Source organism: Mizuhopecten yessoensis, unplaced genomic scaffold, assembly GCF_002113885.1.
Source record: "Mizuhopecten yessoensis strain PY_sf001 unplaced genomic scaffold, ASM211388v2 scaffold11169, whole genome shotgun sequence".
NCBI lineage: Eukaryota > Metazoa > Mollusca > Bivalvia > Pectinida > Pectinidae > Mizuhopecten > Mizuhopecten yessoensis.
In genome coordinates this window covers 895,793-920,679 of record NW_018408914.1, presented here as the reverse complement: position 1 = coordinate 920,679, position 24,887 = coordinate 895,793, and the positions used below count along the sequence as shown (strand labels likewise).

Genomic DNA, 24,887 nt, shown 5'->3' with positions numbered 1-24,887 from the left:
GCTGAAAGTTTCATGTCGTTCTTTTTAGAGGTGAACCCTTCAGTCCCTGGCAATGACCTGTATGGCTCTTAAGCCACGTGTAAACCCCTGCAATATCTCGTAGGGTGAGTGTGTATATGTAAAGTCACTTTTATCATATGAGAAGTAATTGTGTAATTTAAAGATATTCCCATATCTTATATAAATGTAACAGAAGATTTGTTCTTGAGGTGTGTTAATTTAATACATTTAACCATAGCTATCTTTTCATTCTTAAATGGAAAATAGGGGTAAAGTTATATTTCTAGTTATAAATTGTATATTGTAAAATACAATTTACATATCTCAATTAGGTATAAACGAGAATAACTGATTGAATCATAATATATATGCAAGTAAAGAGTTATCGTTCTTTGCGGCGTATGATATGGGTGTGTGAGTAATGTATTTTATGCTTTGTTTTCTAGAGTTTTATTTACACGTAATAAAAATACCATCGAACCCACAACATCTCTTTGATTTTTGAGACTGTTACATAATAATTGAGTAACTGCCAAAATAGAAGTCAAAGACAAAGTGATATATAGAGTAGCCATTGTGTGTTTAGATTTTAGAGAGAACTACGAGTGCTAAAACGCTACATTACCATGACCCATGATTGCAGTTTTTCGTTTTCCTCATCCCAGCCAATGTCCAGGCAGATTGGGTTTGCCTTCATCTTGTCGTAGTTCAGGTTGTTAACTGACATGGTATAGAAGTACTCTCGCCACACTAGCTGGCCAGTCAGTGACACAGGCACTTTCTTGTCACCATGGATCTGTGGGTAAAATATCGTAATTATTGCACATTCTGTACATTGGGTTGTCAAGTGGCATAATGGTTATAGTACTCGCTTTAACCAAGGCAGCAGGTTTTCTCCAGGTACTACTGTTTCCTTCTTCATTAAGACCGCCAATGCCTTAACATCCGGGCCAACAGGAGTGATCAATATAAGTTGTAACAAGAGACCCAACGGGCCTGCATTGCTCACCTGGTATCAATCTCCCAATTGGACAAAAATAAGGCTACAGGCAAAATATCAGTGTCTTGACTTAAAGTCACTCAATAGAACCAGTTAGAAGATTTTACCACATTTGACCCCTGTGACCTTGAAAGTCAAACAATGACATTATATATATATAATTAGGGTGAACAAACTTTATAGCCCATCATCCCAGAATGCAACTTGCCAAATATCACCACCCTAGACCTTTATGTTTATTGAGAAGATGGCTCTTAAAGATTATATACAATTGACTAGATGTGACCTTGAAAGTGTGTCAAATTCATCCACATGAACAAACTTGATAGTCCTTTATGCCACCATGCTACTAGTCACATATCACCGCCCATTGCATTTTGGTGAACTTTGAACTTGAATATTGGCAAAGATCATTTATTAGAACAAACTTGGAAGTCCTTCATACCAGCATGCTTCTGGCCAAATATCATCACCCTGGTCATTTTGGTTATTCTGGAGAAGTCATTTAAAGTTTTTAACATATTTGACCCCTGTGACCTTGAATATGGGTGAAGGTGATTCATTTGTACAAACTTGGTAGCACTTCCTCCCAGCATGCTTCTGGCCAACTATCATCACCCTAGGCCTCTTGGTTATTCAGAAGAAGTTGTTTAAGGTTTTAAACATGTTTGACCCCTGAGACCTTGAATATGATTCAAAGTCATTTATTTGAACAACTTGGTGGCCCTTCATCCCAGCATGTTACTGGCTAACTATCATCACCCTAGGCCTCTTGATTATTCAGAAGAAGTTGTTTAAATGTTTTTAAAACATTTGACCCCAGTGACCTTGAATACAAATCATGGTCATTTATTTGAACAAACTTGGTAGCCCTTCATCCCAGCATGTTTCTGGCCAAATATCATAACCCTATGCCTTTTGGTTACTGAGAAGAAGTTGTTGAAGTAAAAAGTGGACACAGGACGGACGGACGGACGGATGCGGGACAGACGCCGGACGGACGCTGCACCATGCCATTAGCTCACTTGGCCCTTTGGGCCAGGTGAGCTAAAAATTGATACTGCTGTACTTGCAAAATCTTTCAACACTTTACCTTGATATTTTATCATAAAGATGTTAAAACATTGTAACAATCTTCACAGTATGCAATATAAGCCATTAACATTAAGAACAGACTATTTCTAGTGGTGGGAATCAGGTGAAATTTCATAATTAATAATCAGTATATTGATAATCTTAATACTGTATGATCCATTTGTTTCCAATCAGTCTGACAGTGTCTGACAAAACCTCCTGGAATGAAGTAACATTTCTAGAAAAACAAGAGATCCCACAGGGATCTTGGCGCCCACCTTTGTACCATCTTCATTAGTTCTTTGTCAGTTCGATCCTTTCTCTTCTTTCCTCTAATCTGTTTGATCGAGTCATGTTAACAGTAAATGCACCTTGAGGTAACTTTTGATCTAAACTTAATACTGATGTGTATGAAAGCCAACCTTCAAAGTGAGTTTGTCATTTCACATATTTACTAGTACAGTACTTAATGTGAAAGAAATAGAATCGATCATTGCAATATGAGAAAGATCTGTTTAGTTCTTCTTTTAATCCATTTTGTTTTTATGATCAGTCTCAAAATATAACATACACAACGAGGGATCAAGGGGAACCTACATTTAAAATTTGAGAAAGATCCCTCCCGTACTTCCCGAGAAATAGCGATAACAAACTTTCACTATCAAAATCCAAGATGGCTGCCTGTCGGCCATGTTGTTTATCCGATCAGTCTCTAAAATTGCCCTGCACAGCTAGGACCAAGGGGAACCTACATATAAAATTTAAGAAAGATCCCTCTAGTTCTTCCGGAGAAATAGCGGTAACAAACCCACACTATCAAAATCCAAGATGGCTACCTGTCGGCCATGTTGTTTATCCGATCAATCTCAAAAGTTGCCCTGCACAGCTAAGGACCAAGGGGAACCTACATATAAAATTTGAGAAAGATCCCTCTGGTACTTCTTGAGAAATAGCGATAACAAACTTTCACTATCAAAATCCAAGATGGCTGCCTGTCGGCCATGTTGTTTATCCGATCAGTCTCAAAAGTTGCTCTGCACAGCTTAGGACCAAGGGGAACCTGCATATAAAATTTGAGAAAGATCCCTCTGGTACTTCTTGAGAAATACCGATAACAAAGAATTGTTTACGGACGGACGACGGACGACGGACAACAGACAACGGACGGACCATGGACCACGGACACAGGGTGATTTGAATAGCCCACCATCAGATGATGGTGGGCTAAAAAAAATCCTGTGACGAGATATTGTGATACGTTTCACAATATTTTCTGCCTACATCACAATATATCGTGATATATTCTAGACGTAGTGTGTGCTTACCTCCTTGTAAAGGTCATGTATACCCCAGTAGAAAGTCCGGACAGACACACAGCCAAACCGTAGATGAGGGCTCATACTGGTCGGGGGACTGACTAGATCCGGCAAGAACTGATTGGGCAGCATGATGCCATCAATAATAGGCTGAAAGATTACAATAACCACTTATGCAAATTACATTTTTCATGAGAATAATGCCCTGTTGTCAAAGCAGTATTCCCACCCGGTCACAAAAAGCATTCTCTGCTTACATAAATGATATCACAGGCTGACCGAAAATCTTTCTCACCAGTATTGACTCATAATAATTTTGGTTGCTGAAAATTATTTAAAGGCTTATACAGTACCTCCCTTTCATTCTTGAGTCGCTCCTCCAGCAGCTGCAGGGCCTTAGTCTCTCCACCCAGCCAGTTATTGATGCGCTCAGTCTGCTCCTTACACTCAGGTTCATATCCTGGTCAAATAAAATAACACACAATCCATACATATATATATTTAATGTACACATTTATGTCAAATGTTCATTGTTTTCAATATAAGTAAATAGTAACTCTGATTTAGACATGTTATCATTTTTCAACTGTCACATATTATGATCAATAAACTATCACACATTTATTAGTTAGTCAACCATCTGTAGTACAAACCTAGTTCTTTGACGCTGGGTAGAGCAAACTTCTCGTCGAAGTTATCATACACCAGCATATTGACCTTGCTCAGTTTAGGAACAGGGACAGGACGGTCAGGGGGACCAAGCAAGGAGGTGGTCAGCTCAAAATGGTTGTAGGTGACTGGTGGAGTGCCTCCATTATTGTTTATGATACTGAAATATAGAGAGTTGTCACACTACAGTGTACAGTATGAGGTCCTACATGTATACTATTATACACAGGATGTGACCTGTCTGTAAAACTGATATTGATACTTACCCTGACGGGCACACAGTCACAGGGTGTGATCTGTCTGTAAAACTGATGTTGATACTTACCCTGATGGGCCCACAGTCACAGGATGTGACCTGTCCGTAAAACTGATATTGATACTTGCCCTGATGGGCACACAGTCCCAGGATGTGACCTGTCTTGAAAACTGATATTGATACTTCCTCTGATGGGCGCACAGTCACAGGATGTGGCCTTTGTTGAATACCCCTGATACTTTATTACACACTGTAGGGGGGAGGAGGTAGAGGTGGGTTCTCAGGCTGTAGCTGTTTGTAGGAATTGCTCTGATACTTACAAGGATATTGATACTGACTTTGAGGAATATACATGGTGTTGATTGTTTTAGAAAGTACAATTGATAGACTGGAGAGATGCACAGGATGTTAGCTGTTTGTGGAAATGACCCAGATTTGATACTTACCCTGATTGGCACACAGTCACAGAATGAGACCTGTCTGTACAACTGATATTGATACTTGCCCTGATGGGCACACAGGCACAGGATGTGACCTGGCTGTAAAACTGATATTTATACTTCCCCTGATGGGCACACAGGCACAGAATGAGACCTGTCTGTACAACTGATATTGATACTTCCTCTGATGGGCGCACAGTCACAGGATGTGGCCTTGCTGTAAAACTGATATTTATACTTACCCTGATGGGGACACAGTCACAGGATGTGTCCTGTCTGTAAAACTGAGATTGATACTTACCCTGATGGTCACACAGTCACAGGATGGGACCTGGCTTTAAAACTAATATTGATACGTACCCTGATGGGCACACAGTCCCAGGATGTGACCTGTCTGTATAACTGATATTGATACTTCCTCTGATGGGCGCACAGTCACAGGATGTGGCCTGTCTGTAAAACTGAGATTGATACTTACCCTGACTGTGTGCCCATCAAGGTAAGTATCAATATCATTTTTAGAGACAGGTCACATTCTGTGACTTTGTGCCCATCAGGGTAAGGATCAATATCAGTTTTACGGACAGGTCACATCCTGTTACTGTGTGCCCATCAGGGTACGTATCAATATTAGTTTTACAGACAGGTCATATCCTGTGACTGTGTGCGCATCAGGGGAAGTATCAATATCAGTTTTCAAGACAGGTCACATCCTGGGACTGTGTGCCCATCAGGGCAAGTATCAATATCAGTTTTGCAGACAGGTCACATCCTGTGCCTGTGTGCCCATCAGGGGAAGTATCAATATCAGTTTTCCAGACAGGTCACATTCTGTGACTTTGTGCCCATCAGGGTAAGAACCAATATCAGTTTTACAGACAGCTAGGTCACATCCTGTGACCGTGTGCACATCAGGGGAAGTATCAATATCAGTTTTCCAGACAGGTCACATTCTTATCCTTGTAAGTATCAGAGCAATTCCTACAAACAGCTACATACTGAGAACCCACCTCTACCTCCACCCGCCTACAGTGTGTAATAAAGTATCAGGGGTATTCAACAAAGGCCACATCCTGTGACTGGGTGCCCATCAGGGTAAGCATCAATATCAGTTTTACCGACAGGTCACATTCTGTGACTTTGTGCCCATCAGGGTAAGAACCAATATCAGTTTTACAGACAAGGCACATACCTTGACTGTGTGCCCATCAAGGTAAGTATCAATATCATTTTTAGAGACAGGTCACATTCTGTGACTTTGTGCCCATCAGGGTAAGCATCAATATCAGTTTTACGGACAGGTCACATCCTGTCACTGTGTGCCCATCAGAGGCAGTATCAATATCAGTTTTCCAGACAGGTCACATCCTGAGACTGTGTGCCCATCAGGGCAAGTATCAATATCAGTTTGACAGACAGGTCACATTCTGTGACTGGGTGCCCACCAGGGTAATTATCAATATCAGTTTTACCGACAGGTCACATTCTGTAAAACTGATATTTATACTTACCCTGATGGGGACACAGTCACAGGATGTGACCTTTGTTGAATACCCCTGATACTTTATTACACACTGTAGGCGGGTGGAGGTAGAGGTGGGTTCTCAGGATGTAGCTGTTTGTAGGAATTACTCTGATACTTACAAGGATATTGATACTGACTTTGAGGAATATACATGGTGTTGATTGTTTTAGAAAGTACAATTGATATACTGGAGAGATTCACAGGATGTTAGCTGTTTGTGGAAATGACCCAGATACTTACTAGGAGAGATTCCAGGATGTTAACTGTTTGTGGAAATAACCCAGATACTTACTAGGAGAGATTCCAGGATGTTAACTGTTTGTCAAAATGACCCAGATACTTACTCGGAGGGTTTCCAGGATATTAGCTGTTTGTTGAATGACCCTGGTACTTACTAGGAGGGATTCCAGGATGTTAACTGTTTGTGGAAATGAGCCCGATACTTACTCGGAGGGATTCCACAGGGTATGAGATATCCTAGAGATGAGTTCTATCCCCTTTTCCTGACACAATTCCTCAACCTCCATGTCCCTATCCTCCCAGATTGGCTCCACCTCTGCTTCGTATGTCAAGCGTGTCACATTCCACTCCTTTTAAGGACAAGTCAAGTTGATCTGTGCATTATTGATTCTTAATGGCTTCATAAAGATCAAAGTTTTATATTTTACAAGAAGTATACTATGTTTAATCTTTAAAACGGCTGAAGGGAGACTAAGTCTTAAGAAAGGTATTAAATGGATGACAGGCCTATTCCTAAATACTATCTAACTGCTCAAGTGCATGCTCATTTGTACAGAAATAGCATTCCTCCATTAGCCTTAATTCCGAGATTAATGGAAAGATTTAAAGTGTTTTATGATGAATAATTATTTTATGTATATATATACATGTACCATGAAATTTTCATCCGAACATATTCGTACCATAAGCTTGTTGTTAAGTTCCAATTTGTATTTTTGTATTGTATTAATTACATTTTTGAACATAGTAATAAATTCTTCAATCATCATGATCAATTTACCCTCAATACAAAGGGCAAAAATGACAGAAAACTGACAACCCATCACAATGACAACAATGTTATATTGTACAACTAATGAGAATTTGAATAAAATTGCAGAGGTCATGTTTTCTTATAATATGATCTTTTTGATAAAGGACAACTTTTGCGACTGACAAAATTGTTTGCTTTCTCATATATGTAATTACTGGACAAAACATGTTCTTTTCTTGCAAACAAATGAATTAATTGAATGAAGACAATTATCATGAATGACAGTTTTACTTACAGGCTTTGACAAAACAAAACAAAATTCTTCAACAAATGAATTCTGTCTGATAATTTTAAACTTTTATTCCCTATTTGGGGAAATAGTTACATGTATGTATGCTAGTAGCCTTCTGTGACTCTTGCAAATAACAAAACTTGCAAGCAAAAGATATCAATAATCATTCTTACTTGAAACAATCCTTTCAACACATCTTTTGCCTTTCCTTGAAATGTATATAATCGGCCTCCATTCTTTTTAAAAGTATTGTCCAGATCTTCAAGGCTTTCATGTAAAAAGCGCATTCTGTTAAATCCAGAGAATTTCGTCCCTAGAGTAGAAATGTAAGAAATACAGAAACAAATCTCCTAAGTTTCATGTTAAAAATATACAAATATTAAAGATATTTTGTGTCAAACAGTAATAAAATATAACAGAAATTAGCAAAGTAGTACACTAATTAGATATGCAAGAGACTTCAATGCTACAGAACCAACCATTTCTCATACTCTTTATTTTTCTTAAAATCCTTTTAAATTGATAACAATTTGTTCCAATATTTTCCAAATACATCACCTGAGGGCTTAAGAAAATTAAATACTAGGGTAATGTTTCTTTTTTTAGCTGATATTTACTTCTAGCACGCTAGCGTTTTTTCAACAAATGAAACAGAATACAGGATGCAGGCTCTGAAAAGACTTTCACATAGTTATAACCAAGGTATACATGCATCATTTATGGAAATAACAGCGGCTACAAACTAGACTGGTCACATGATCAGTACAATTAGCCAACTAATAACAGTCAGTAAAGGCCTTCCCACGCCATGCACTGTCATGAATATTACAATAAGCAGCTAACTGAAACTTCTGTCACCATTTTACATTTTAGAGTGTTCATAAATATCACAATTGTTTGGTATTTTGATATTCAGAAGAAAATTACCAAGGTATTGAAATTTTAGCCAATATGACCTCTTTTGGCTCAGACACTCAGGCCTCTGGAAACTCAGACCCATCTGGAATAAAAATTCTGATCCCCATTTCAGGTTGGTGATTACCACAAAGTTTCATCAAAATCTGTGAGACAGTTTCTGGGAAGAAGTTTCAGGTTTTGCAGTATGTGACCCCCTATGAGCCCCGAGAGTCGGTCCCTTCTTGAGCATTAATTCTGATCCTCATCATCAAAACATTATCTTAAAGAAATATTGGTGAAATTCGCCTGTAAGTTTCACAGACAAAAACTTTTTGAAGGTTTTCAGTCTTTGACCCCTTATGCCCCCAACCTCATCCCGCTGGGGTGCCAGCCCCATCTCCAGTAGTAAAGACTCTGATCCCACCTAAGGCTGCTAATAAACACCAAGTTTCATCAAAATCTGACGGTTGATTTTTGAGAAGAAGGCAAAAATTTGATGGCATAAGCATGACTCGCACTGCACGCCGCACAACGTCAGACGGAAAATGATCACAATAGGTCACCTGACTCGAGTGACACCAAACTACAGGTCAAAGTGACCACACAACCATGAACACCATAGATAGTAATGATCTTTTCTGCATACACATCTAAGCCATACATGTAAATGTTTTACCAAATTAGATTAATAATTTTTTATTCAGGAGGCACGGCAGTCTAGTGGTAGGATGCGGGGCTCGTGACCGAAGGGTTGCGGGTTTGAGTCATGGCACAGCACTGTGTTTGTATCTTTGAGCAAGATAGTTTACTGTGCTTGTTCCAGTCTACTCAGCTGTAAATGAGTACATGGTTAGAATTGCTAGAATGCTAGAATTGTTAAGCGCTAGCTGTTAGCGCCGAAATAGCAGCACTGTATGCTCCCCAGGGAGTTGAGAAAGATATTGGCAGGTTGCAAAGGCCCCACAACCACAGATAATAACTTGTGAACCGATTTGAGACGACCTATGAACTAGGTTGTGATAAAACGGTATGTAAGAACCTCAAATTATTATTATTATTACAATTTGAGAAGCAGTTTACTACAGAGCCATACAGACAGCATTAAATATTATTATTCCAATGCTCTACACATGTGCCTGATGTCAATACAGAAAAATATATGTTTACACATCGTATTAGAGTACATACCTGCAACTTCCCCATCAAAGATAAAAATGGGATAAAACTCATCACAATTTTCTAATGCATCACACAAAGCTGGGTTGTCGTGTATACGAAGTCCATTCCTGAACCAATGGATAGCAACGTTTTTTTGTTTTTGTGAGTGTTCATCCATTCTTTAATTTGACCTGAAAAACAAATATGGTATCCAGTTACTATAATGGGGACTACACAATGTTATATAACTAGGTGAATTTCCCATATGTAACATTGTTCTATTAATTTAAGTAAATATGAGACTTCAAAATTTATTTATGACTTATACCTGACTTTACTCCTTGAAAGTAAAGGGTAACACCTGCCCTAATAATTATCATTTGTACTAAAATGCTAAAAGGATGTCATGATGTCACTGAAATTGAACTTCAATATTAATCACTGCTTTTTACTTCAGGAAATAGAAAAATGTATGTTATTTGTAAACTTGTATGTCTCTGATATCAATTATGATTCACAATTTCAAATTAACTGTAATAGATTATGTAGGCATGCGCAGCAAGTCACTTGAACCTAGAGTACCTATCTGTACAGGTACTAGTGTTAAGGTGACTGATTACACATATCAGCTGTACATGACATTTAGCAAGTAAGTTTACAGGTTATGACCAAGTTATATACTTATTACATAGCTTTGGTTTGTTTGTGTTTTACGTCCTATTAACAGCTATGATCATTTAAGGACATGCCAGGGTTTGGTGGAGGAAAGCTGGAGTTACAGGAGAAACACCAACAACCTAGAGCCAGTACCTGGCCACTACCCCACGTGAGCTTCGAACCTGCGACCCAGTGGTCAGATGCCTTAACCACTTGGCCACTGCTTCCCCAATTACGCTACCTATTTATATATAGATATAGCTATTTATCACATACCTGTTGAAATCTTGTTATAGTAATACAAGTAATTTTCAGACCATGAAATACAACGTTCTGTATTGCACATGTGCAATACGGAATGTTGTATTTACCTACTAGCCGGAACTACTTTTTATGGGAATTCCCTTGTCATGGCGAACTGAAAAGTTCTCGGTATTTGCAAAAAATATCAAAGTTTATAAAATCTTTGTATCGATCTCTACCAAATACGGAAGGGATGTGATAAATGCAAGACCACACACTTGTGTTTTTCTAACGAATCAGAAAGCACTCATTTATTGCACGGAAATATATCTTCACTCGTGCGCAGAGCGCACTTGTGCATATAGATTCGTCCGCGCAATAAGCTCTTGCTTTCTGATTCATGAGAAAAACACAAGTGTGTGGTCTTGCATATATAGAGGTATTACATACGCTACCTATTGGCCATGTTCACATGTCTAGTAGGAAGTGTAAGGAGGACACATCTGCTGAAGTAGGTACAGGTGTCTTTATACATGGCCACCAGCAGGAAATTAATTACCTGGTAGCACATCTGATGAGTTTATGCTCTCTGAGCACCAACATTTTTTCCATACTCTTTCAGATAAGCTACTATTTCACCTGAAGAATTAGTCAAGTTTTATACTTCACAATTTTTGGGGGATAACTTTTGATATGTTTGGTCTGAGTTAAAACAACCATTAATAGAAAATAAACCTCAAACATCTGAAATTTCCGATTAATTAAAACAAGAGGCCCAGAGGTATCAAAGTAATCATGGCAAAATATTCTCCAAATAAGATCCAAAGGAATGGGCGAGACCCCAAAGACAATCCTTGTATCCTATCTGTATTATATTTTTCATGCCCAGCAATTTTATGCATGGTTATGGGGTGGGGATCTCAACTGTTTCCAAGCTGTGACTCAGAAACTAGGTCCATAGGGTTGTGGCCAGACCCCAGGATCAATTATAATATCATGACTGCATTCGTCTCTTTATGCCAAGCATTTTGTATATATGGTTTTGGGGTGGGGATCTCAACTGTTTCAAAGTTATGACCCAGGGGTTAAGTCTGTGAGGGTGGGACAGACCCCAGGGTCTATTCCAATATCATGTCTGCATTCGCCTCTTTATGCCCAGCATTTGTATATATAGTTTTGGGGTGGGGATCTCAACCGTTTCAAAGTTATGACCAAGGGGTTAAGTCTGTGAGGGTGGGACAGACCCCAGGGTCTATTCCAATATCATGACTGCATTCGTCTCTTTATGCCCAGCATTTGTATATTTAGTTTTGGGGTGGGGATCTCAACCGTTTCAAAGTTATGACCCAGGGACTATGTCTCCAAGGGTGGGGCCGTATCCCTGGGCAATCCTGGAAACATATGTGCATTCTTCTCTTCATTCTCCAAATGAGCAATTGTATATATGGTTATAGGGTGGGGATTTCAACCATTTCCAAGCAATCTGTTTTTTGCCCCACCCTTCAGCCAAGGGGGTCAGCCCCACTACTTGTACAATTTGAATCCCTGGCTCCCATGAATGCTTCCAACCAAATATGATTGATATCCAGTGCATAGTTCTACAGAAGAAGTCATTTATAGCAATGTAGCAAATTTATCCTTTTTATTACCGTAGAAGAGGTGAGCTAAAAATTAAAATCTTACATTTATATAATAGATTACTAAATCCTATGCGCTATGCATGTCAAGCCATTTTACATAGAGCTATATATATATATATTATTAGTAGTTCAATCCAGGTATATGTCATATTTTGAAAAGGTCAATTTCACAAAATGTCATAATTAATCCTTCTTTAACACATTTTTTTTAAAGCACTCCAAGTCCAAACTACACAACAGGATTCAAAATGGGAAAAACAAACGTGGACAGCTAGTAATGTGGAATTTTGCAGGCATAAAAGTACAAATCAGTATTAAAGGGTCTCAAAATATTTCAGATTGTGTTGTAATGGAATACCATGGTTGGCAGTTTTTAAGACATTATATAGAGAAGTTTTTAGCTGGTTTCTTTTTTCTTCAAGTCTTGCAAACAAGAACAAGAGGCCCATAATGGGTCCGCATCGCTCACCAGGTATAAATCTCACACTTGTAACCTTTAAAGTTATCTAAAATAAGGCTACAGGCAAAATATCAGTAAAGAATCTGCTAAAAAAATGGAAAAAAAAATACCCGTGACCTTGAAAGTCGTACAAGGCTGACTCAAAAAGGTCATTATGTTGAACAAATGTATAGCACTTCATCTCAGGTCAATTAAATGTTTACACATATTTGACCAAATGTGACCTTGAAAGTGGGTCAAGGTCATTCAAATGAAAAAGCTTGGTAGTTCTTCATCCTAGCATGCCAAATACCAACATCCTGGTCCCTTTGGCTATTCAGAAGTTGTTCAAAGGTTTATTAAGACATATTTGACCCCTGTGACCTTGAATATAAGTGAAGGTCATTCATTTGAAGAAACTTATAGTCCTTCACCCCAGCATGCTACTGGCCAAATATAATCTTCTTGTGCCTTTTGGTTATTCACAAGAAGTTGTTCAAGTTTTTGACATATTTGACCCATGTGACCTTGAATTTGGGTGAAGGTCATTCATTTGTAGCCCTTCATCTCAGCATGCTACTGGCCAAACATCACCATACTGGTTCTTTTGGTTATTGAGAAGAAATTGTTTTTTAAGACAATTGACACGTGACCTTGAATATAATTTAAGGTCATTCATTTGAATAAAGTTGGTAGCCCTTCATCCCAAGGGCCAGGTGAACTAACAGGAGGCCTATGGGCCTTAATGGTCACCTGAGTTATGTAAAAACTGATGTTATCTATGTTGCCAAATGAAAAAGAAATCATTTTGTAACAAAGGTAACTTGAACTACATGTAATGCAAAAGTAGTGTGAAAGATCTGGGTAGTATATGTACTATGTACAAGTAGTGATTCTGTTCTGTCAGTCAGCTGACAGGACATTCCCTTTAGCTCAGTGGTAGAGTGTTGGCCTCCAGAACCTGGGGTCGTGGGTTCGATCCCAGCTGGGGCACATCATCTTACCACTTCTTTCTTTCTTATTACAGTAGAATGAGCTGTTGGATTTTTTCCGGTTTATTTGAGTAAGGTAACTGGCTTTAAAGAAAACAGCTGTCCTATCAAATATCTAATATGATGATTCAACAATGAAGAGTTTTTGTGTATTGTAATTTGCCATTTGGAAGCTTTGCATATTTTTATACTGAATATAAATTACATACAACTAAATGGTTAACAAGAGTATCACGGGGCGGAACAATATATGCCTGTCGAATGCCATATAGTGTTATATACTTTCTAACATTGAAAAAAGATCTGCATCATTCTTAGAGTGGTTAGCTGACATGTTATAAACAAGAGGCCCAGAGGGCCTGTGTCATTCACCTGAATATATGTTTAAATAACTGGTATGAGGTAAAGATATAGCACTCCATTGTAGGTGCTGTAAGTACATATGAAATTTCAGAAAGATCCATCCAGTACTTGAGATATAGCAAGAACAAACTTCAAACAGAGCCCCACCCCTATGCCCTAAGGGGGTCATACCCACCAATTATACAAAATTGAGTCCCCTTGACCCGAGGATGCTCCAGACTAAATTAGGATACAGTCCCTTAATCCCTATGGTAGAAGAAACAAGAGGCCCAATGGGCCTGCATCGCTCACCTGGTATAAAACTCACACTTGTAACCTTAAAAGTGATCTAAAATAAAGCTACAGGCAAAATATCAGTATTTATGATTAAAATTCATTCAAAAGACCCTGTTATTTTTTTTTTTGAACATTTCACCCCTGTGATTGAAAGTCGAACAAAGTCATTATGTTGAACACATTGTATAGCCTTTCATCTCAGGATGCAACTTGCAAAGTATAAACATCCTGCGACCCATGGTTATTCAGAAGCGGTTGTTTAAAGATTTTAAACAAATTTGAGCCCTGTGACCTTGAATATAAGTAAAAGTCATTCACTTTAACAAAGTAGTCCTTGATCCCAGCATATGCTACTGACTAAATATCAACATCCTGAGCCTTTTGGTTATTCAGAACAAGTTGTTGAAATATTTTGAACATATTTGCTCCTTGTGACCTTGAATATGATTCAAGGTCATACATTTAAACAAACTTGGTAGCCCTTGATCCTAGTATGCTACTGACTAAATATCATCACCCTGGGCATTTTGGTTATTCAGAAGAAGTTGTTTAAAGTTTTTAACATATTTGACCCCTGTGACCTTGAATATGGGTGAAGGTCATTTATTTGAACAAACTTTGTAGCCCTTCATCTCAGCATGCTACTGGCCAAATATCATCACCCTGGGCATTTTGGTTATTCAGAAGAAGTTGTTTAAAGGTTTTTTAATACAATTGACCCCTGTGACCTTGAATATAATTGAAGGTCATTCATTTGAACAAACTTGGTAGCCCTTCACCCAAGCATGCTACTGGCCAAATATCAACTCCCTGGGCATTTTGGTTATTGAGAAGAAGATGTTTAAAGTTTTTGACATATTTGACCCCTGTGACCTTGAAAATAGGTGAAGGTCATTAATTTTAACAAACTTTGTAGCCCTTCATCCAAGTTTGCTGCCGGCCAAATATCGACACCCTAGGCCTTTCGGTTATTAAGAAGAAGTCGTTTAAAGTAAAATATTGACGCCGGACGCCGGACGCCGGACGCCGCGCCACAGCATAAGCTCACTTGGCACTTCGTGCCAGGTGAGCTAAAAATGTAAAAGGTTTACCTCTATTTCCCCTATTGGGCCCCGCCTCTCTGCCTCTAGAGGGATCAGACACAACGTTTATACAAAATTGGTTCCCCTTCACCCAAGGGTGCTTCATACCAAATTTTGACAAAATCCTGCCATTGAAGAATTTGCTATGTTTCCCCTATTGGGCCCCTCCCTTCTGCCCCCAGGGGGGGGCACACACATTGTTTATACGAATAAGGTCCCTTTTTCCCAAGGATGCTCCAGACTAAATTAGGATAATATTCCTTAATCCATATGGTAGAAGAAGAATTATAAAGGTTTTACCTCTATTTCCCCTATTGGGCCCCGCCCCTCAGGTCTCAGGGGGGCCTTGGTTCCCCTTTACCCAAGGATGCTCCACACCAAATATGGACCAAATCCTTTCTTTCCTACAGAAGAAGAAGGATTTTGAAGAAAATTTGCTATGTTTCCCCTATTGGGCCCTGTCCTTCAGGCCCCTGGGGGGGCCAGACCCACGGTTTATACAAAATTGGATCCCCTTTACCCAAGGATGCTTTAGACCAAATATGGAACAAATCCTTTCATTCCTACATTCCTACAGAAGGAGAAGGATTTTAAAGAATTTGCTATATTTCCCCTATTGGGCCCCGCCCCTCAGCCCTCAGGGGGGCCAGACCTACCGTTTATACAAAATTGGTTCCCTTTCACCCAAGAATGCTTGTGACCAATTATGGACCAAATCCTTTTATTCCTACAGAAGAAAAAGGATTTTGAAGAATAATTTGCTATGTTTCCCCTCAGGCCCCTGGGGGGCCAGACCCACGGTTTATACAAAATTGGTTCCCCTTCACCCAAGGATGCTTCTTACCAAATATGAACCAAATCCTTTCATTCCTACAGAAGAAGAAGGATTTTAAAGAATTTGCTATATTACCCCATTTGGGCCCCGCCCCTCAGCCCCCAGGGGGGCCAGACCCACCATTTATACAAAATGTTCCCCTTCCCCCAAGGATGCTTCTTACCAAATTTCATTTAAAATCCCTTCACTTGTTTAGTAGGAGAAAAAAATCCTCTTTTTTTCCCCTATTGGGCCCCGCCCCTCTGCCCCTAGAGGGGCCACAGTCTTCGTTTATACAAACCTGAGGCTCCTTTGTCTAAAGATGCTCTCGAACAAATTTGGTTAAAATCCTTCTATTGGTTGAGATAAAGAAGATTTTTAAAAATTTACCTATTTTCCCCCTATTTCGCCCTGTCCCTAGGGGGGACCATATCCTCCATTTATACAAAACTGAGAACCCTTTGACCAATGACGCTCCAGACCAAATTTGGTCAAAATCCTCCAAGCCGTTAAGGACTAGTAGTGTTTTAAAGGAAAAAGTTGACTGACGATGGACAACAGACACGGGACGACAGACATTGCGCCATGGGATAAGCTCACTTGGCCCTTCGGGCCAGGTGAGCTTAAAACAATACAGAATCGCAGTACTCCGTAAAGAGTACATGTCACTACATGCTATTAACTATTGTGCCTTATTCAGAAACAAAGTTATTTGTGGTATTTTGGCTTGCGTTTATGTTGTTTTGCATCCATTTAGCTAATTTGTTTATGTCAGAGACAAAAATTGACATTCTTTTTTTATGAGATGGAGACAAAATTAGGGAGAGGGCTTAATTGCTGCAGGCACCCACCCTATTCCCAGGACATTTACCAAAGTGGGGAGGGGGCTTATTTGCGAGAAGGGGCTTATTTGAGGTAAAATATGGTATATAAAATATAGTAAACTTTAACCCCTCCCCGGGGGAAAATGTCAGAACTTGGAGTCATGAAATTCACAATTTTGGTTTAGTACCTTAAGACTATTCCATCCATGAAGAGTATTTGATGCTACCATATCTGGGAAGATTTTTGAAATTTGAGTCAATTTGACCCTTTTTGGCCCCACCCCTCAGGCCCCTGGGGAGTGGGGACCATATGATTCACAGTTTTGGTTCACCTTTTGCCATGGAAGGTTCCTGCAAAATTTCATTACAATCGGTTCAATAGTTTATGAGAAGAAGTCTAAAATGTAACTTGTTGATGGATGCACGCTGCACGACGCCGGACAAAAGGCGATCGCAATAGGTCACTTGAGACTTTAATTGTCTCAGGTGACCTAAAAATGTGTAGAATTACTAATGTATGAAATACATCCCAGAAGTTGTCTTATTACTTAGCTTAAGCTAGCATTATTGTTGGCCTCTATCATCAACCACACACACAAAAATGCAACACAATATGGTAATGTAGTAATTAGCTACGTCACTAGACACAATCAATATGTCAAGATTGACAATCACATGTTCAGCAACGTGAGGTTTTACTCCAGGAAATTCCCTATTGTCAATGCAACGTGACCAAACTGTTTTTAGAATGTATTTACAGGAAACACGTGCTCAGAGTGTAGGCTTAACAATTCGAACGTGTCCGTATACAGAGTCAAATGTTACTGTAGCTGTTAGGTTCAGTTGTACAGGTTTATTATATTAGAATAACTGTCAGGTTTATGAATTACTTGTCCATGACTTGTAGGATGTGTATTCGATCACCTTCATTAGACAAATGAACAGTAAATCAGTGATGCACTTACCCTCACAAGTTTATCATTAAGCTGAGTTGCCAGTAGGTGCATGCATCACTGTGGTGTATTTATACCATACAAAACTTAATAATTCAATCACTGTGGTGTATTTATACCATACAAAACTTAATAATTCAAACACTGTGGTGTATTTATACCATACAAAACTTAATAATTCAAACCGACTTTTTGTTAAGAGTATGTTAGTGCTCTCTGCAAAGTGGAGTTTAGGAGAAGCAATATTATATCCCATTGTGTTCCTTTTTCAAAGTAGGATAGCACGAACAGTAAATTATTTCAGAAAACTGTTTCTGAAAAAAAAATATGCAAACTAAGGTACTGGATTGTAACACGATTTTAATCATTTGAAAAACTGGAATTCCACTGGTACCAATGGGCCCATGGTAATTAAAATAGCAATTATAAGAAAACTGTGGTTTAACTGTAAGTGAATTAACTAGCTTGCAGAAATGGGATGGTGAGTGATAAACAATCAACTGCTAAATTACAGGTATTTCAATTGAACCTGTGATTTAACTTTGTTTTGAATAGAATTATCACATCTCATTTCCCAGGCTAAGGGAAGTTCCAATCCTGGTGTTCAGGGTGACTTATTGTCAGACCTCAAACAGGGTTTTAAAATAAATGTATACAAGATATTATTATTTTTAGAGAAGACCTTGGTGAAGATAACAATATAAAATATAGCATTATATGTGTGTATGTGAAGTAAAATAAGAACAGTTGGACCATGGAATTAGATTATCTAAGTCCGTGGTTGGACAGGCATCTATTTTTTGTTCTGCTGCTTATTCACATAGACTTATTTATTCTTTCTGTTTTGAAGCAAGTTGATCACTCTAACCACAACTTCACTAGGCTCTATGCAAACTGTTAACATATACAGTCTGCAAAAAAAAACACTCTGCATAGACTGGATGCTTAATCTTTATAGAGCCATTGTATGTTATCAACAGAAAAATAACCCTCTAAATTCAAATATTTGTTTACTACAAAGTATCACAGTAAAAGTAATAATCATAAAGCAGAGTTCTACTTCAGAGCTGTATTTGTTATGTTTAAATAGGGCTGTTCCGCTAATGTCGTTTAAAGGACGACGCATAAACGCAGTAAATAAATAAATTATTCAAGAACAAATAAATAAAACTAGAACACTGACAGGTCAGTAAGGGCCCGTCTTGTGGCAATATATCCCCCATAATCATCAAGAAGCAATCTGCCCATATAGCTGAGCTTGGCGTTTGACATTTGGACTTCAAAAAGAATCGCAAGGAAGCAAAATTTACATTTTACATGTACTATGATGTGAGTATTGTTTCCTTCCACCTCCATATTTTCAGAAATATTAACAGAAATGTAAATACCGGTGCAATACTCATTTGTTAGCTTTGATTTGTTTTATTTCACCTTATATACCTCCTCCATCAAGAGCCAGGGTCAAAGTCAGAGATCCACTTTGTCTTTGACCTTTGGACCCAAATGACCTTGACCATTAACCCAGTGACCCTGTTCTTTGATCAGTTGACTTATTCTTTTAATTCCGATCAACTTTGCTTCATAATATCATAACAAAATGTTCATCACTGAAAAAATACAAAACTTGACCTTGACCCTTTGGACCCTGTAACCTGGACCTAAGGTCAGTTGACTCTGTGTTAAGTTCTGAACAAGTTTGCTACATAATAACATACAAAAAAGTTCATCAGTAAAAAGATTTCCCTTTGGTCAAATGACTCCTTGTTTAATTCCCACAAACATTCCTTCAAAGTGTCATAATGAAATGTTCACCAGCCAAAAAATTCTAAATTTTACCTTGACCTTTGACCAAGTGACCTTGACCTTAAGTCAGTTGACTCTTTGTTAATTTCCGACCAACTTTGCTTCATAAAGTTATAACAAAATGTTCATCAGGGAAAAGATACAAAATTTGACCATGACCTTTGACCCAGACCTTTGGTCAATTGACTCCTTGTTTAATTCTGACCAACATTGCTGTATAATGTCATAACAAAATGTCATCAGGGAAAAGATACAAAATGTAACCTTCACCTTTGACCCAGTGACCTTGACCTTTGGTCAATTGACTCCTTGTTTAATTCTGAGCAACATTGCTTCAAATGTCATACCAAAATGTTCACCGATGAAAAGATACAAAATTTAACCTTGGCCTTTGACCCAATGACCTTGATATTTGGTCAGGTTGACTCCTTGTTTAATTCTGATCAACTTTGCTTCATCATGTCATATGAAAATGTTCATCAGTGAAAAGATGCAAAATTTGACCTTGACCTTTGACCCTAATGACATTGACCTTTGACCTTGACTTTTTACCTTAATGTGTATTTTTGTAAACTGAACATCTCGATTAAGTTTCATGTTCATCGGTCAATAAATACCAAAGTTATCAGCCAGGAACAAAATTTGTGGGCGGACAGACAGACAGACAGAGTGATTACTATAGGGCACCCGTATCTCCGATACGGGGCCTAATTAAATAATTGTTCTATAGTAAAAATGTAAATATATGGATTGAAGGGCGTTTTTTTAATTTTCATGTCGGTATGAACGCAAATTGATTACATCCATAATAAACACGTTTAACATGGATGTAATCGATTTGCATTTACAGGCATAAACATTTTTTTTTAAATGCTGTTCAATCCATATGTAATATATATATGCTGTTGTTACACGTGCACAGTATACATTTATACATCTTCATGTTGATACCTTGATTTATTTATTTTAAATGGAAAGTTTTATTAGAAGGAATAAGATTGTGTAGGAATCCAGATCAAAGGGGAAAAAACAGAAATTATATAGATAATTATCTCGGTCATCTGTTGATATTGACTCTCTAAGTGAATAATGTTGACTGGATATTTATGACACAATCAACAGACACCTCAAGTTTTAATAATAACACTTATTCTACATAAAATACTGTTGATATCGGCACCCAGTACTGTATATCTAAATAGTTTATCAGCAATATCTGGTAATATTTCAGAAAAAAATATTGTCAATTGTCATTTTGTTATTAGGATTCTCTTAGCCAAAAAGTATGTATGCATGCAAGCATATATAAAAACATTCTACCACCCATCATAGGTGTGTCCCCCTTTTAAGCAAGATCAGATCAGCTTGTCACCACCAAGGAGGGAGACAGCTATAGCCTCGCGCAGATTGGCCCATTTTAAGTTATAACAATAGTATGACATCACGTAGCAGACTACGGAAGACAACTCTAGATTTGCTGGAAAACACATGCAATCAACACTTATATTTCAAGCAATCACTGCCTATAAATTTCATGCAATTATCACCACTTACCAGTGGATTTGTAAGTGGAACAGGATTGGAGAAAAAAACAATCATCCCCTACCTTGAGGGTGTGATAAGAGAAATCTCCAACCCTCGGGATGATATTCTCGAATGTCTTACCCTCAGCTAATTAAGCCTCTGGCAAGACAATCAAGAATGTCACCCCTCAGGTTGGAGATTTCTCTGTGACACCCTCAAGGATCCCCAGAAGATTCTATTAATCTTTGTGATATTTAGTTGCAAAATGGTTAATTTTATAAACATTTCATAGCTCAACATTTTATAACTACTTCGAAAAAACTTGATCAAATGAAGGTATCAAAGTTTACCTGCCAATGTTTAACTAGGGTTTTTTCCTCTAAATGTCCCAGTTTTCTTCAAAGATTATTATAAAAAGGTCAATATTTAATAATAGATATTTGCACCTTAAAAAGGAAAATAAAAATATACCAGATTTTAGAACTATTAAATTAACAGATTGTATTATATTATGGATAAATATTTATTTTACTTTGGATATATACATCTTCTCTGCACCCATGGTAACTAAATAAATTGACAAAATCAAAGGTTCAATCAGTTGTTTGATTGATTTGAAAAACTGACTAGTCAATTAGGCTGATATTTGTCTTTCAAAGAACACAAAGCAGTTACACTAAAATCAAAGGCACTACCATCATTTATAGACAACGAGCAAAATTATAACGAGACAAGTCTGTTATTATGATTCCATTTATTCCAGAGTAAAAAACCTGTAATGTACACAAAGAATCACAATGAATACATGACAGGAAGATGACCCGAACAATATATAAATGGAATACACAGACACACGAATGGACAACTGTGAACATCAAAGCTTACAGGATGACTTACCTTGAGGGCTGTTTGGATGCGATAGGTTATGGACCAGGTGGAGATCAATGGTGACTCCTCTGTATTCGAGCCTAGAAGAGGAATGAGAAGGGAGAATTGGTTGATGATGTGACTGGAAGTTAGTTTGGCATGTGCAATCATTCGACCAATCATATATGCCACATTTATATGTATCGACAATATTTGGCATCATGTGATATGAGGCTTTAGTGTAATGAATCCAGTCCACATGCATGGCGTACAGAGTTATATGGATTACACATGCATGTACACCCCACCCGTCTGATGAAACTAGCCTCCTCATGCTACTTAAAATCACTTAACATCTATTACACACAGGTTATCGATAAAATGAAAGCTTATAGTAGTAACAATATGTGTATAGTAACAATAACACATATTAACTGTTATAAAACCTGTTTTCTTTTCATGCACAAGGTTCCATTATACAGAGATCAAACTTACAGATATGGAATGTACCAACTATGAGTAGATTAACAAAGAAATATATCACGCTATAATGGCAAAGGATATGTAACAATATTTATTACATACTTACTAACAGATACGTTTTTTTTGTATATGCAATACGACACAATTGCTCTTACCCATATCAGCCTTCGCCGTATCACACCCAAAAAGCTGTATCAGCCCCCGCCGTATCACACCCCAAAACCTGTATCAGCCGGCAAAACCTGTATCACACCCCTTTTAAAAATGTTTCGTTTTTCAATATTTCAAAAGAAAAGTAGATCATAAGATAGTAGCTTTTATCAGTAAGTATGTAATAAATAGAATAAAACATGTCTTTTTCCATATCACAAAGCTAGAAAGCCACCTAATCCTATGTACAGTTAAAACCTGCCACGTATACATCCTACATATTCTACATGTACCTCACTGCTGTTAGCCACTGTAGTATCAAGACCTAATGAACTCAGGTAATTTATCTCTGGTTTATTTTCTAGCTTGTTATTATAGAAAGACACTGCTATTGAGGAAACCTGTGACCCACTGTCACTTTTGACTTTTTGAGACATTTAAGGTTTCCTCAGTTGGAACTTGCCGGATAAACCTATAGGCCTGTTAGGATCTTGTCAAGACACTTGGTTAACCTGGCGTCTTTATATACTACTTGAAAAGTGTCTGACTCAAGTAAAATAAATATAACTAATTATCACTTGTTTGAGAGTATTTAACCTCTTTACTTTTTATGATACCCGTGTATATTGTATAACTATCAACTCCAAATAGTGGGGGAGAAGTCACGGGATTCCTCAACTGCGTGTGAGGTCTAGACTGCTACGTCACATCTCGTGCGGAGGTCTGGAGGGTGATCCTGACCTCCGTGTATTAAATCTTTTAGTAATACATATAAAGGAATAACATATCCCTTAAATATGGCACATATTGGCAAAAGCAGCTTTCTCTCTCATTTGATGTGTATTACTATCATTGCACTTATAACAGGAGAAGTACGTGGTACTTTAGTATTAAAGAATTTACTCTTTTTTTTCGAGGATTAGTCTACTAAAACTTTATATGTACATCGACTCCGTTCCCCAAGAAAGGAGTCGATTATAATACGTTCAAGGATATTTTTCCAAGATATAACCACTAACACTCCTTGAATCAGTTTGTATTTACACTGACCAAATATAACTTTTTCATATTTGGTCTAACAGTAAGAGGTTTATACCAATTACTGTAACTCCCCCACTAACTCTGTAGTGGACAAAGGGAGTTACCCCCTAAACCGGCCAGGACACTATAGGGCTTGACCCGCCTGATAACCTAATCTTCGTACATCTCTTAGTACGAAGCAAATAAAAGATACTAGTTAATAATGTTTCTTCATTTAGAAAACTTATCTCGTGGCAGAAGATATAGTTAACTAAACTATACATCTAAGAATCTCTATTAGATCATAACTTTCTTTGGCTGCACTTTCTACATATCTGGTCAATTATTATTTTTTTATTAATTTTTTTACTGGTAAACTCCAATTCTAATTCATCATATTCACCTCCATCTTCATATTCATTTCCATCCCTGTATACACTAGTTGTAAACTATACAACCTTCTCCTATTATCTGCATATAATTAAATCTTCTTATCGTAATCATATAAAGCTGGGAAATAGGTTCCCTCACATATATTTGTACTTATGTTCTCCTTCGTTCCTCATCCGTACATAAATCATTTCGTATCTATTTAGCCATAATAACATAAACCAAACAATTGTTTTTACAATTTAATAGCCTGCGAGATTCGTGTACAGCAATATTTCGAGTTTCACAAGATTCGCACACTTGACGAAATTCAGGAATGTACTTCAGAGTCCACTCAATCAGTCCAATACACATTCCCGAACGCCACACTTAAAACACTGTCACTGAAATATGAATATATCTCAACCAACCGTGACTTCTACAAATACAAAAGTTACAATTAGCAAAGTACATACCAAATGAAATTACTCCCTTCAACCCACTCTACATTATCTATTAAAGCTCAATGAATTATTACCTTATAATATATATATGTATATATACATACATATATATATTGTTATATATAAAAAAAAAAATACACGTCCGTACTGCTGTGAACGATCTCGTCGAATGCTAATACACACTAAATGCACGTGCTAAGTGCTACACTACACCTGTAGCACGAATTTAAGAACTACACTACAAATGAAACGAAATTCATTTATGTTCTCCTTCGTTCCTCATCCGTACATAAATCATTTCGT

General features: G+C 37.8%; 1 protein-coding gene across 1 annotated transcript in view; it reads right to left on the bottom strand.

Annotated features, from left to right (window-relative positions):
* Positions 1-24,887, bottom strand: part of LOC110467274 (cryptochrome-1-like) — a 50,961-nt gene that overhangs the window by 14,188 nt on the left and 11,886 nt on the right. Inside the window, exons 2-9 of the mRNA XM_021524332.1 lie at positions 22,129-22,199; positions 9,652-9,812; positions 7,740-7,879; positions 6,728-6,870; positions 4,044-4,219; positions 3,744-3,850; positions 3,400-3,540; positions 626-796 (exon numbers count right to left, since the gene is read on the bottom strand). Coding sequence (XP_021380007.1) covers positions 626-796; positions 3,400-3,540; positions 3,744-3,850; positions 4,044-4,219; positions 6,728-6,870; positions 7,740-7,879; positions 9,652-9,799 — 1,026 coding nt within the window. The 5' untranslated portion in view covers positions 9,800-9,812; positions 22,129-22,199. The remainder of the gene's footprint in view (positions 1-625; positions 797-3,399; positions 3,541-3,743; positions 3,851-4,043; positions 4,220-6,727; positions 6,871-7,739; positions 7,880-9,651; positions 9,813-22,128; positions 22,200-24,887) is intronic.